This window comes from Cetorhinus maximus, chromosome 25 (genome assembly GCF_964194155.1).
Source record: "Cetorhinus maximus chromosome 25, sCetMax3.hap1.1, whole genome shotgun sequence".
NCBI lineage: Eukaryota > Metazoa > Chordata > Chondrichthyes > Lamniformes > Cetorhinidae > Cetorhinus > Cetorhinus maximus.
This window is the reverse complement of record NC_135903.1, coordinates 22290953-22304742: the sequence shown is the minus strand read 5'-3', so window position 1 is coordinate 22304742 and position 13790 is coordinate 22290953. Positions and strand designations below refer to the sequence as shown.

Sequence of the window (13790 nt, the reverse complement as noted above, 5' to 3'; positions counted from 1 at the left end):
TTTGTAGTGAAAACGTGAAGGCCGCCTGGCTGTTTGGCCCGTTCGTCAACCGTGAAAGTGGACGGGCCACGTAAAATTGCTGACAAGTGGCTCCTTAGTGGATTTAATTACCCGCTTAATTGTCTTGATGTCAAGGGCAGTCACTCTCACCTCACCTCTTGAGTTCAGCTCTTTTGTCCGTGTTTGGACCAAGGCTGTAATGAGGTCAGGAGCTGAGTGGCCCTGGCAGAATCCAAACTGAGAGCCAGAAAGCAGGTTATTTCTGAGTAAGTGCCATTCGATAGCACTGTTGATGACAACGTCCATCACTTTGCTGATGATTGAGAGTTGACTATAGGGGCGGTAATTGTCCGGGTTGGATTTTTCCTGCTTTTTATAGAGGACATACCTGGGTAATTTTCCACATTGCCAGGTAATTGCCAGTGTTGTAGCTGTACTGGAACAGCTTGGCTAGGGGCACAGCAAGTTCTGGAGCACAAGTCTTCAGTACTATTGCCAGAATGTTGTCAGGGCCCATAGCCTTTGCAGTATCCAATGCCTTCAGCAGTTTCTTGATATCACATGGAGTGAATGAAATTGGCTGAAAACTGGCATCTGTGATGCTGGGGACCTCAGGAGAAGGACGAGAAGGATTATCCACTCGGCACTTCTGGCTGAAGATGGCTGCAAATGCTTCAGCCTCATCTTTTACACTGATGTGTTGGGCTCCCCCATTATTGAGGATGGAGATGTTTGTGGAGCCTGCTCTTCCAGTTAGTTGTTTAATTGTCCAACCACATTCACGACTGGATGTGGCAGGACTGCAGAGCTTATATGTAATCTGTTGGTTGTGGAATCACTTAGCTATACCTATCGTATGCCGCTTATGCTGTTTTGCATGCAAGTAGTCCTGTGTTGTAGCTTCACCAGGTTTACATTTCATTTTTAGGCATGCCTGGTGCTGCTCCCGAAATGTCATCTCTTCATTGAAACAGGGTTTATCCCCTGGCTTGATGATTATGGTAGAGTGGGGAAATACTGGGCTATGAGGTTACAGATTGTGTTCGAGTACAATTCTGCTGCTGCTGATGGCCCACAGCACCTCAAGGATGTCAGTTTTGAGCTGCTAGATCTGTTCAAAATCTATTCCATTTAGCATGGTGGTAGTGCCACACAACACGATGATGGGTATCCTCAATGTGAAGGCGGGACTTCTACACAAGGACTGTGTGGTGGTCACTCCTACCAATACCGTCATGGACAGATGCATTTGCGATAGGTAGATTGGTGAGGATGAAGTCAAGTCGGGTTTGCTCTCTTATTGTTTCCCTCACCACCTGTTGGAGGCCTAGTCTGGCAGCTATGTCTGCAATGCCATCTATGTAAACTGAAGTGTGGGCAAAAAACATCCTTCTGGAGAGTATGCTGCTATTCAGTGACCTTGGATCCCTGCATTTGACATCCAAGGCAATCTTGGAGAAGTAATTCTCAAAAAAATATCAGCAGTATTCAACACTTGCCCTTTGTGGTAGAATTTTGTCAGCCATCTTCCGTCTCTTGACACTGCAGGCACCAAAGGGACATTGTTAAGTAACAATACAAATTGAAGATTAAATTCATGCTTTATAAACATTAACTGAATGTATGAATTCATGCTTGTTATACATGATTCTGCTGCATTTTAAGTTTATTTTATTATCGTCTATTTATGTGTGCAAAAACGAGGATGTCTTTTCAGGAGTGAGGCATTCTTTGTTCACTTTTGTAATCAGCTGTAGAGTAATGCTCATGTTACGCTTTGCCCCAGCAAGAAACTACACGGTAAGCTAGATGTCAGGCTCCCTCTAATCAACCAACTGGAAACTTCGGCTGTGTTCATCCAGTGTAAGATGTAGCCCTCTTCATGCACTTTCTCATGGGGGATTCCTGCCACATACTGACACATTGGCGAGGCATGTTGTCAGTAATGGCTGACCAGGAATTCCTCCCACTCTTACCGCCTGCCTTGAGCATACTGGAAGGATTTGCAGATTGATTATCAACCTGTTTGGCCATGTCATGAGCACATTTTCTGTGATCAACAAATCCTGGAGTGAGACTTGAACCAAGAGCTTCTGGCTCAGAGGCAGGGGCACTACCCACTGAGCAAATAAGATTTCCTGCTTCTGGAAACTATGCCATGGTAAAAAGTGGACAGAACTCTGGTAGAACAGTATTCCACCCATTCACCACTCCTGGCGGGATGGGCGGACAGGAGTGGACAATAAAAGCCTGAATGTTAATGGGATGTTTGACACAGAGAACAGCATGATTGAGCCCAATCCTCTTCCCCCATATGACATCCAGATTTTCCATCGGTGATTTGGAGCAGGAACCTTCCCTGATTTATCCTACTACTGCCCCAAATCCCAGGTGGATGGCATTTTTCAGCACAAGAGGCCAATCAGCCCATCAAGCCTGTGCCACTCTCTGAGATCAGCACGGAGCCAACAAGTATTGAAACGTGGGGCCTCTGAAGCTTTCCCTTCTGCATCACATTTCTAACCAGGCTACAATTTGATCTCTTAGAGTAGCTGAAAATAGCAATCAATATCTGAAGCAACTGCAGCTTATTTCAAAAAAAAGATTGATTGTATTTTCTAATTAACTAATAAATTTACATCATGCACACCAGCTATCTTGAACAAAGCTTTTGACTTGTTGGCCTTCCGCTGATAATGGAGCTACATTCAACTCATTCTAAGTTCTAGGCAGGATTATGAAAACCCACACTGAAAACTGACCGGCACAGAAGAGGATTAAGAGTTATCTAAACACTGGAAAGAGTCCATTCAGACTGCAGCATAACACCATGTTGCTGGGTACAATCTAATGGTGAGATGTAAAATACTGTCCACCACTAAGTAAAATAATAATAATGCTGGAATCTATTACAATGGAAAAGGGTTTTTCTGGGTCACGCTGATGAAGTTAAACGATCAACATTTGAATCTTAGGCGACTGCTCTTGCTGAAAAGCTCTGTCATAAACGGTTTGCCATTCAGTTGGCTCGTTTATGATTTTCCAGATATTAGAACAAAGCATATTAGGGGTTGGATCACCAAGTGCAGAAGTTCAAGCAGCAAAGTTCTCTGCTGTTGCGTGAGAATCAACAGTATTCATAAAATGGCAGGGTCCTGAGTTGGGGGAAGGAGAACCAGGATTCCAGCATTCTCTTTGGAGCTTCTCTTTAGCTCTGAAGAAGAGTCATATGGACTCGAAACGTCAACTCTATTTTTCTCTCCACAGATGCTGTTAGACCTGCTGAGCTTTTCCAGCACTTTCTGCTTTTGTTCCAGTGTTGTTACTTCTATACTGCTCTTAAAGGGTCTATTGATTCCCAATGCATGGGTTTCTAGCAGCTGGTGACAACTCCACAGTAAACTTGCCAGGTTTGCTAAGTATGGCCACTGGCAAGACCCACCCTTTTCATCCCCCCCCAGTGATCCAGACTGAGCAAATCTGGGAAGTTTATATTCGGGTTTTCATCACTATTAACTCCCAATTGTGGTCACACGTTCCAGCAAATCTGCAGCTCAGCCCTGCTTCAGGAGCGAGACACAAGGTATTTATTGATCTATCTATATGTCCAGAGGGCACAGTGAGGCAACTTTTTTTTCCAAAGTGGCTTCGCAGAGGGATGTGGCCTACATTTATACACACAAAAGGAAATTAAAGTAACTAACCATTTTAATTCTAGATCTGGTGAGGAATGTATAACCTGCTTAATTCTTTTCTTGCCAATTTTATGTAAACTTTGTCCCCTCCTCTCTTGTAAAACTGACTCCCTGCTGGGTCAGTGTCCCATAGGTGCTTGTTGCTCTCCCAGTACCATTACCATGTGCTCATACATATTAATTTATAGGTAGCCTTGACACTGAAGTGTCAGTAGGCTGCCCAACTATAAAGGGCGCCGAGCTACACATCTATATCCTTTGGTGGTTGCTGGACCAGCAGTTGGCCACTTTTCTCCTCCAAAACCCAGAGATGCTGAGACCAATTGCAACAGCATACCCCTGCCAATTTTGAGTATGAAACAGATCGGTATAGACGTGGCAATGAAGCTGGAACCTTCTTGGTGTGTATGACTCATGCATGAGTTGGATGACTGCAGACACATTGGGGAAGCCCGGAGTTATAAATTTTAAAGCATTCCATTAACTTGGCTGTTCTCTCTGAAAGGTGTGAATAAATGCTTTGTTTGCCGTACGCAGGGATCTGGTCCTCCTTTCCAGTTTCTTACCCTCTCCCACGATTCTGCATTGACTGTAGTGGCTGCTGTTGTGGAAGCAGGCGTTTACGAAATGGGTCCATCATTGGCTGCGGAATACCTGGTCTCATGGCAGAGCTCCCCATGAAAGATGAGCCAGAGGGCATGCCCATCTGCATTCCTGGAATTCCCATGCGAGCTCCTGGTGGCATCCCTGGACGCTGGGGTGAGGGGAAAGAGGAAGGGAGGGGAAAAACCAAGAACGTATACATAACATTGTCACAAATAGGCAATATACTTATACTAATAGATAACATCTTTCCAGAAGTACCAGGCCAAAGTGGAAGAGTGGTGGCTCTTTTCATCCATGTCCTTCCTGACCAACAAATCCAGCTTTATATCTTTGTGTGAGATACTTTCATTCAGTCCAATAAATTACTGGTATTGCCAGAGTCCATTTTTAAACTGTTACATCAGTCTCTCTGCAAGTGTTATAAACAGGAGATTATAGGCACAGAATCTTATAACCACAGAATGGCTACAACACAGGAGGCCATTCAGCCTGTCATGTCTGTGCCAGCTCTCTGCAAGAGCAACTCACCTAGTCCCCCACCTTTTCCCCATAGCCCAACAAATTTTTAAATAATCATCCAATTTCCTTTTGAAAGCCATGACTGAATCTGCCTCGACCACACTCTCAGGCAGTGCATTCCAGATCCTAACCACTCACTGTGTAAACAGATTTTCCTCGTGTCACCGTTGCTTCTTCTGTCAATCACCGTATATCGTTCTCAATCCTTCCACCGATGGAAACAGTTTTGTCCTCTCTACTCTATCCAGATCCCTTATGGACCTTCTTCCACATGTGGATAAGGTCAGATAAGTCTCTAGTTTAGGTCCACTTTGTATATTTAACAATGCCTCTTTGATTTTTTGTGATTCTAATTTACAGCAACAGAAAATCACAGTTCCATACTAATTAAATCACAAGGTAGGGAAATGCATGGTTCCTTAGTGTCGTCCAAGCTAAAAATCTAAAAACATCTTTGTTTACATCCCCAACGTAGATATCCTGGAAACTCCCTATATTTCAGACATGTTCCGATAATATGGATCTCAGCCCCTCCCCAAGGCCTCTAACCCCAACCTAAAGTTCAGGTCCCATGGGAAAAATTTTCTAAGGCCTTAGCAGGGCCTCATGTGCCATGGCTGGCTCATTGTAAAATTGCATTTCCACCGTTCACAATTCTCCATCTAACTTGCTGCAAACATGATTTTCCATTAAGCCATCAATTGCATGTGAGACATTGCTGATGGCATGATGTCTCATCAAATTTCTCCTTGTTACCTCCCCACAGTTCTTACAATTCAGATCATGTACCTCACCCATACTACTTTAATTCAATTTTTACATCTCCCTGTATCCTACAATTCAATCTCATATGTACCTTTGCCCTATTTGGATCTGATACCTGTTTTGTGACACTATAAATCAGTTCTCATATTTTCACCGGGTTGCTATAATTTAGATTTCTTATCAAAATCACGATCCCGTAATTCAGTTTTCAATCTTCCTTATACCACTATAGTTCAAATCTCATATCTGACTTATACCTTTTAACATTAATGCAGAAACAAAATACTTCAGATGCTGGAAATCTGATATAAAAACAGAAAATGCTGGAAATACTCTATGGGTTAGACAGCATTCGTGGAGAGAGAAACAACGTTAGCTTTTCATGTTCCTGCAGGATTGGAAAATGTTAGGAATGTAACAGGGTTTAAGCAAGTATAGAGGCAGGGAAAGTGGGGAGGGGAGGAAAGGACAAGTGACATAGGGCGATAGGGTGGAAGGGAGGAGAGATTAAATGACAAAATGGAAGACGGAGCAAGGGAAAAAAAGGTGGTAATGGGACAAGTGAAAAAAACAAAAGACGGGTCTCGAGGAAGTGTAAATGGGAAAAACAGAATCATTATCAACAACTGCTGTTGAAAAACTGGGAGCAGTGGTTATGATTAGAAACTGTTGAGTCTGGAAAGCAGTCAAGTGCCTAATTGAAAGATGAACTGCTGTTCCTCAAGCTTACTGTTATGATCCCCGTAGAGACCAATAATGTTTAAAAAAAGAAATTCAACTTCCAGTTAATAACTGAACAGATAGCACAACAAGATGTCGCCTTTTAAGATGTTTTCTGCAATGGACAGACTAAAAGCACGATTGACTAAACGCTATTTTTGTCTGCAACTTAATACTTCAAACTACATAACAGAACTTTTAGTACAAACGGCAAAAAAAAACTTATCAGGTATACATTACACTGTCCTTTATGTCGGCATTAAATTCTCCCAGAATCAGCCCAAAATGGTTCTTAGCTCCCAAGGGTTTATTTCCAATCTTTCCTTTCCCAGCCTGGAAACTTTTAACTTCAGAGCTATCTTTCATGGTGCGAGTCTTCCTGGAGACTTCTCAGCCTCATTTTAACTCACTACGAATTTGATCTTTCCAATCTGAGCGCAAACTCCCACCAGCATTCTGGCACAGTGAATCAGAGACTTTCAGCCTCTAGTTGCTCTCTTTCTCCTGGACCCTGGCAAACTAACCTGTCTGTGATATACAGTGATATTTTTGGAAAGCCTGCAACCTTCTCAAAGCCTATTTCTATGGCAATACAAGCCTTCTTTCCAGGTAGAAATGAATATTAGCTATCCTTCAGGGCCCATCTCTTCTTCATCTTGAAACTAAATGGACAGTTGAGAGTATAACTGTTTACAACACTTTTCTGTGACTTTGGAGACTCACAGTCTATCCACAGCTAGCACACAGGTTGCTGTTGTTGTCTTCAAATGTAAACACCTTGCACGTTCTTCCCGTTAAAACAATCTGGCCCCCTTTAGTCTCAAAGAATCAAACCACACAGACTTGCTGTCAGGTAGACTTCAGAACAGGTTACATGGCCCCCTTCATTTTACCTTAAATCAAAGACACAGTCCCAAAATATAACAAAGTTATAAACATCATAATTGTAACACTTGCATTGAGCTTCGTTGGAACAATGCTTACTTCAAATAAAAGGTGTTGCTATGAGGACCCCTATCAGTCCTTGTTTTGCCTGCCTTTTCATAGGATATGTAGAACACCTTGTTAGGGTTCTACTCAGGTACCTTTCCTGACCTCTTTTTCTCATGAATTGATCTCTGTATTGGTTATGTTTCCTGCTTTCACCATTAAGTGGACAATTTCAACAACCCTGCTTCCAATTTCCACCCTTTCCTTGCTTTCACATGGTCCATCTCCGACTCTTCACTTCCCCATCTCAATTTCCAGGGATAGACTATCAACCAACATCCGCCACCATAAGCTCCCTGACTCCTGTAGCTACCTTTACTACACTTCCTTTCACCCAGCTTCCCGTAAGGACTCAATTCCATTCTCTCCGTTTCTCTGCCTTGTTGTTCTGATAAGGCCACCTTCCAAGAAATAGCTTCCAATGTTGTCTTTTTTTCCTCAGCCAAGCATTTCCTTCACTATGATTGACAAGGTCCTTGTCCGTGTTGTCCCATTTCCCACACTTTTGCTCTCACTCCTTTTCCTACCTTCAAGAACTGCAGTAGAGCTGTCCGTGTCTTCATCTTCCACCCCACCAGCCTCACATTCAACAGATCATCCTCTGCCATAATCTCAACTTCCAGCATGATGGCAGCACCAAACACATCCCTCCCCTTTCAACATGCTGATAGGACAATTCTGTCTACGAAATCCAGTGCCACTCCTCAATTAATCCCAACACCATGCAAGGCCAGGGGATGGAACACCTGCCCCTTTACCTCCTCTCTCCTCAACTGTTCAGGACTTCTTCCAGGTGAAAGGACAATTTACTTGAACCTCTTTCAATTCAGTATACGTTATTTGTTGCTCATGATGTGGTTTCCTCCACATTGGGTAGACCAAACACAGACTTGGCGATAGCTACGCGGAACACCTCCTTTTGGGGCTCAAGCATGACCCCGAGTTCCCAGTTGTCTGTCATTTTGATTCTGCTATTCCCATTTTCCCTCCTCTAGAACCATCTTTGGTTTCTTTATGCCCCATTACTATTGCCTTGGTCCATCATCTATTTTGTCATTCAATCTCTTCTGCCATCCACCCTATCACAGACCTTCCCTTTTGTTCTTTCCTCTCCTCTCCCTACCTCTGTATTTGCCTAAAACCTGACTTAGGAATGTAGGAAAATAGGGGCAAGAGTAGACCATTCGGCCTGTTGAGCCTGCTCCACCATTCAATTAGATCATGGCTGATCATCTACCTCTATCCTGCGCTACCCCTATATCCCTTGGTGTCATTAGTATATAAAAATCTATCAATTTCTGTCTTGGACATGCTCAGTGACTGAGCTTTCACAGCCTCCTGGGGTTGAGGATTCCAAAGATTCACCATCCTCTGAGTGAAGAAATTCCTCCTCATCTCAGTGCTAAATGGCTTGCCCCTTATTCTGAGACTGTTTCCCCTGGGTCTAGACTCACCAGTCAGGGAAACATCCTTTCAACATCACACCCTGTAAGAATTTTCTAAGTTTCAATGAGATCACCTTTCATTCTTTGAAACACGAGTGAATACAGACCCAATTCCCTCAATCTCTCCTCATAAGACAATCCCGCTATCCCAGGGATTAGTCTGGTGAACATCTGTTGCACTCCCTCTATGGCAAGTATATTCCTCCTTAGATAAGGAGACCAAAACTGTACACAATACTCCAGGTGCAGTCTCACCAAGGCTCTATACAAGTTAGCATGCAGGTGCAGCAAGACACCTTTACTCCTGTACTCAAATCCCCTTGTGATGATTTTTTTTGTAATGGGCAACATACTATTTATCATCCTAATTGCTTGCTGCACCTGCATGCTAACTTTTAGTGACTCATGAACAAGGACAGCCAGGTTCCTAGGACATCAACACTCCCCAGCATCTCACCATTTAAGAAATATTCTGCCTTTCTGTTTTTTCTACTAAAGTGGATAACTTCACACTCACATTATATTCCATCTGCCATGGTCTTGTCCAGGGCCACTCAGTTCCTGACCTCATTACAGCCTTGGTTCAAACATGAACAAGAGAGCTGAACTCCAAAGGTGATGTGAGAGTGACTGCCCTTGACATCAAAGCCGCATTTGACCAAGTGTGGCATCGAGAAGCCTTAGTGAAACTGGAGTCAATGGGGATCAGGAAGAAAACTCTCCACTGGTTGGAGTCATACCTAGCACAAAGGAAGATGGTTGTGGCTGTTGGAGGTCAATCACCTCAGTTCCAGGACTGCAGGAGTTCCTCAGGGTAGTGTCCTAGGCCCAACCATCTTCAGCTGCTTCATCAATGACCTTCCTTCCATCATAGGATCAGAAGTGAGGATGTTTGCTGATGATTGCACAATGTTCAACAACATTCGCAACACCTCAGATACTGAAGCAGTCCATGACCAAATGCAGCAAGGCCTGGACAATATCCAGGTTTGGGTTGACAATTGACAAGTAACATTGGCACCACACAAGTGGCAGGCAATGACCATCTCCAACAAGAGAATCTAACATTGCTCCTTGACATTCAATGATATTACCATTGCTGAATCCCCCACTACCAACATCCTGGCAGTTACCACTGACCAGAAACTGAACTGGACTAGCCATATAAATACTGTGGCTATAAGAGCAAGTCAGAGCCGAGGAATCCTGCAGCAAGTAACTCACTTCCTGACTCCCCAAAGCCTGTCTGTCAAATACAAGGCACAAATCAGGAGTGTAATGGGATACTTTCCACTTGTCTGGATGAGTGCAGCTCCAACAACACTCAAGAAGCTTGACACCATCCAGGTCAAAGCAGCCCACTTGATTGGCACCCCATCTACAAACATTCACTCTACCCACCACCAATGCACAGTGGCAGCAGCGTGTACAATCTACAAGATGCACTGCAGAAACTTACCAAGGCTCCTTAGACAGCAACTTGCAAACCCACGACCACTACCATCCAGAAGGACAAGGGCAACAGACACATGGGAACATCACCATCTGGAAGTTCCTCTCCAAACCACTCACCATCCTACTTGGAAATATATTGCCATTCCTAACAGCACTGTGCATGTACCTACACCATATGGACTACAGCGGTTCGAGAAGGCAGCTCACCACCACCTTTTCAAGGGCAATTAGGGATGGGCAATAAATGCTAGCCTAGCTATTTATGCCTACATCCCATGAATGAATTTTTAAAAATAGCCACAGTTGATTCACCTTTCCTGTTGGGTTTTTGTGTCTTAGAGGAATATGTATTTGTTGCAGACCATTTAATACTTCTTTACATACTAGCCATTGCCTGTCTACTGTCAAATTTTTTAGTGTATTTTCCCAATCGACCAAAGCCAACCTGCCCCTCATACCTTCATAGTTTTGTTTGTTCAGATTTAAGACCCTAGTTTCAGAATGAACTTTATCACTTTCAAACTTAAAGGAACATTCTAACATTTTAAGGTGACTATTTCCTAAAGGGTCCTTTACAACAAAGTTATTAATTAGCCCTTTCTCATTACATAATTCTAAATCTAAAATGCGCAATCTCTAATAGGTTCTTCAATATAGTGCTCAAGAAACCCATCTTGTACACACTCCGGGAATTCATCCTCCACAGCATTAGTGCTAATTAGGTTTACCCAGTCTATATGTAAATTGAAGTCACCCATTATTACTGTATTTTCCAGTTACATGCACCTCTAAGTTCCTGAGTTATACTCTGCCCAATGTAAGCACGACAGTTTGGTGGCCTATAAACAACTCCCACCAATTTATGCTGCCCCTTGCTGTTTCTTAGCTCCACCCAAACTGATTCTACACCTTGATCCCTCGATCTAAGATCCTTTCTCAATAATGTACTGACATTGTTCATAATTAACAGCGCTACCCCACCTCCTTTTTCTTTTTGCCTATCCTTCTTAAATGACAAATATCCTTGAACGTGCAGTTCCCAGTCTCAGTCACCCTACAACCAAGTCTCTGTAATGGCAAATTAAATCATACCCATTTACCTCTTATTTGTGCCTTCAAATCATCAACCTCATTGCGAATGCTGCATGCATTCAGATAGAGTGCCCTTAACTTTGCCCTTTTAACATTTTTCCACATTCTGATCCTATTTGGTGCTTGCCTTTGCTTTGTCTGCCTTTTAATTTCGCTTATTACTTTTCTACTTCTTGTTACCAGTTTTGCTTCCCTTCAATCTGAGCTCCCTCTCAGGTTCCCATCCCCCTGCCAATCCAGTTTGACTTCTCCCCCACAGCACTAGCAAATCTCCCTGCAAGGATGTTAGTCCCAGTTCTGTTCAACTTGTACAGGTTGCACCTGCCCCAGAACCGGTCCTAATGCCTCAGAAATCTGATGCCCTCCCTCTACACTAATTCTCCAGCCAAATGTTCAATCGCTCAGTCCTAAATTCCTAAACTTACTGGCACATGGCACTGGGAGTAATCCTAGGATTACTGCTTTTGGGGTCCTGCTTTTTAATGTTTTGCCTAACTTCCTAAAATCTGCTTTCAGGACCTTATCCCTCTTTCTACCTATGCCATTGGTACCAACATGGACCACGACCTCTGGCTGCTCACCATCCCCCAGAACAATGTCCTGCTGCTGCTGCTCTGAGGCATCCTGGATCCTGACACCAGGGAGGCAACACACCATCCTGGATGCACATCTGCCATCGCCAAAACACCCATCTGTCACATCTCTAACTTTTTCCAGTTCTGACAAAACGCTATTGACCTGAAACACTGGGCAGAATTTTACGACAGCGGGATTTTACGTTCCCGCTGTCGTCAATGGCATTTATAACGGCCCGCCGCATTTTACAGCCCCGTCCCTGCCGAAACGGGGCCATAAAATTCTGCCCGTTAACTCTGTTTCTCACCCAGCAGATGCTGCCAGACCTGCTGAGTTTTTCCAGCATTTTCTGTTATTATTTCAGGGGTCATGACGCTCCAAAAAAAGGGGGCAAATTTAAAGCCAGGAAATTAGAGGTCTGTTAGTCCTGTTTCAGTTGGTAAACTACCAGCCTGTAATATAAAATGAAATTACTAAGCATTTGGAGAGATATGAGTTAATCAGGACCAGTCAGCATGGTCATGTTTGACTAACTTTGATTTCCCTATCTTTCTTTAAACAATTCTATATATGGTCTTTATATGTTTTTCAAAAAAAAGAAACTTGATATGAAATCAGCCTTATGACAAAGATATGGCACATGGAACAAAGGAAAATATGCCTACATGCACAAAGAGATGGCTGGAGGACAGGAAGAATAGGGTTGGCTAAAGAGAGGATCCCCAGTTTGAACAGATGTGGAGAGTTGCAATCCACATGGATCTGTTTCAGTGCTGCTCTTATTTCCAAAGACATAAATAATCTGGATTTAGGATTTCCCTATAATTCAGATCCCCTATATCCCCCTGTCCCTATAATTCAGATCCCCTATATCCCCCGTCCCTATAATTCAGGTCCCCTATATCCCCCTGTCCCTATAATTGAGGTCCCCTATATCCCCCTGTCCCTATAATTGAGGTCCCCTATATCCCCCTGTCCCTATAACTCAGGTCCCCTATATCCCCCTGTCCCTATAACTCAGGTCCCCTATATCCCCCTGTCCCTATAACTCAGGTCCCCTATATCCCCCTGTCCCTATAACTCAGGTCCCCTATATCCCCCTGTCCCTATAACTCAGGTCCCCTATATCCCCCTGTCCCTATAACTCAGGTCCCCTCTATCCCCCTGTCCCTATAACTCAGGTCCCCTCTATCCCCCTGTCCCTATAACTCAGGTCCCCTGTATCCCCCTGTCCCTATAACTCAGGTCCCCTGTATCCCCCTGTCCCTGTAACTCAGGTCCCCTGTATCCCCCTGTCCCTATAACTCAGATCCCCTGTATCCCCCTGTCCCTATAACTCAGATCCCCTGTATCCCCCTGTCCCTATAACTCAGGTCCCCTATATCCCCCTGTCCCTATAACTCAGGTCCCCTCTATCCCCCTGTCCCTATAACTCAGGTCCCCTGTATCCCCCTGTCCCTATAACTCAGATCCCCTATATCCCCCTGTCCCTATAACTCAGGTCCCCTGTATCCCCCTGTCCCTATAACTCAGATCCCCTATATCCCCCTGTCCCTATAACTCAGATCCCCTATATCCCCCTGTCCCTATAACTCAGATCCCCTGTATCCCCCTGTCCCTATAACTCAGGTCCCCTCTATCCCCCTGTCCCTATAACTCAGGTCCCCTCTATCCCCCTGTCCCTATAACTCAGATCCCCTGTATCCCCCTGTCCCTATAACTCAGATCCCCTGTATCCCCCTGTCCCTATAACTCAGGTCCCCTCTATCCCCCTGTCCCTATAACTCAGGTCCCCTCTGTCCCCCCGCCCCTGTCTGTATAACTCCGGTCTCCTGCCTGCCCCTGTCCATTCTGACCTCCTCTCCCAGTGCCCCTATAATGCGAGGCATGTGATGGCGCTCATGTGCCTCTCTCAGTTACAGGATTG

The 13790-nt window shown here is 44.2% G+C and overlaps 1 protein-coding gene across 3 annotated transcripts in view; it reads right to left on the bottom strand.

The window, feature by feature from the left end:
• LOC144667957 (SWI/SNF-related matrix-associated actin-dependent regulator of chromatin subfamily D member 2-like) overlaps positions 1–13790 on the bottom strand; it is a 57084-nt gene that overhangs the window by 41714 nt on the left and 1580 nt on the right. For all 3 annotated transcript variants that reach the window (XM_078529606.1, XM_078529604.1, XM_078529605.1), the window contains exons 2-3: positions 4262–4449; positions 1500–1542 (exon numbers count right to left, since the gene is read on the bottom strand). In XM_078529606.1, coding sequence (XP_078385732.1) covers positions 1500–1542; positions 4262–4440 — 222 coding nt within the window. In that variant the 5' untranslated portion in view covers positions 4441–4449. The remainder of the gene's footprint in view (positions 1–1499; positions 1543–4261; positions 4450–13790) is intronic.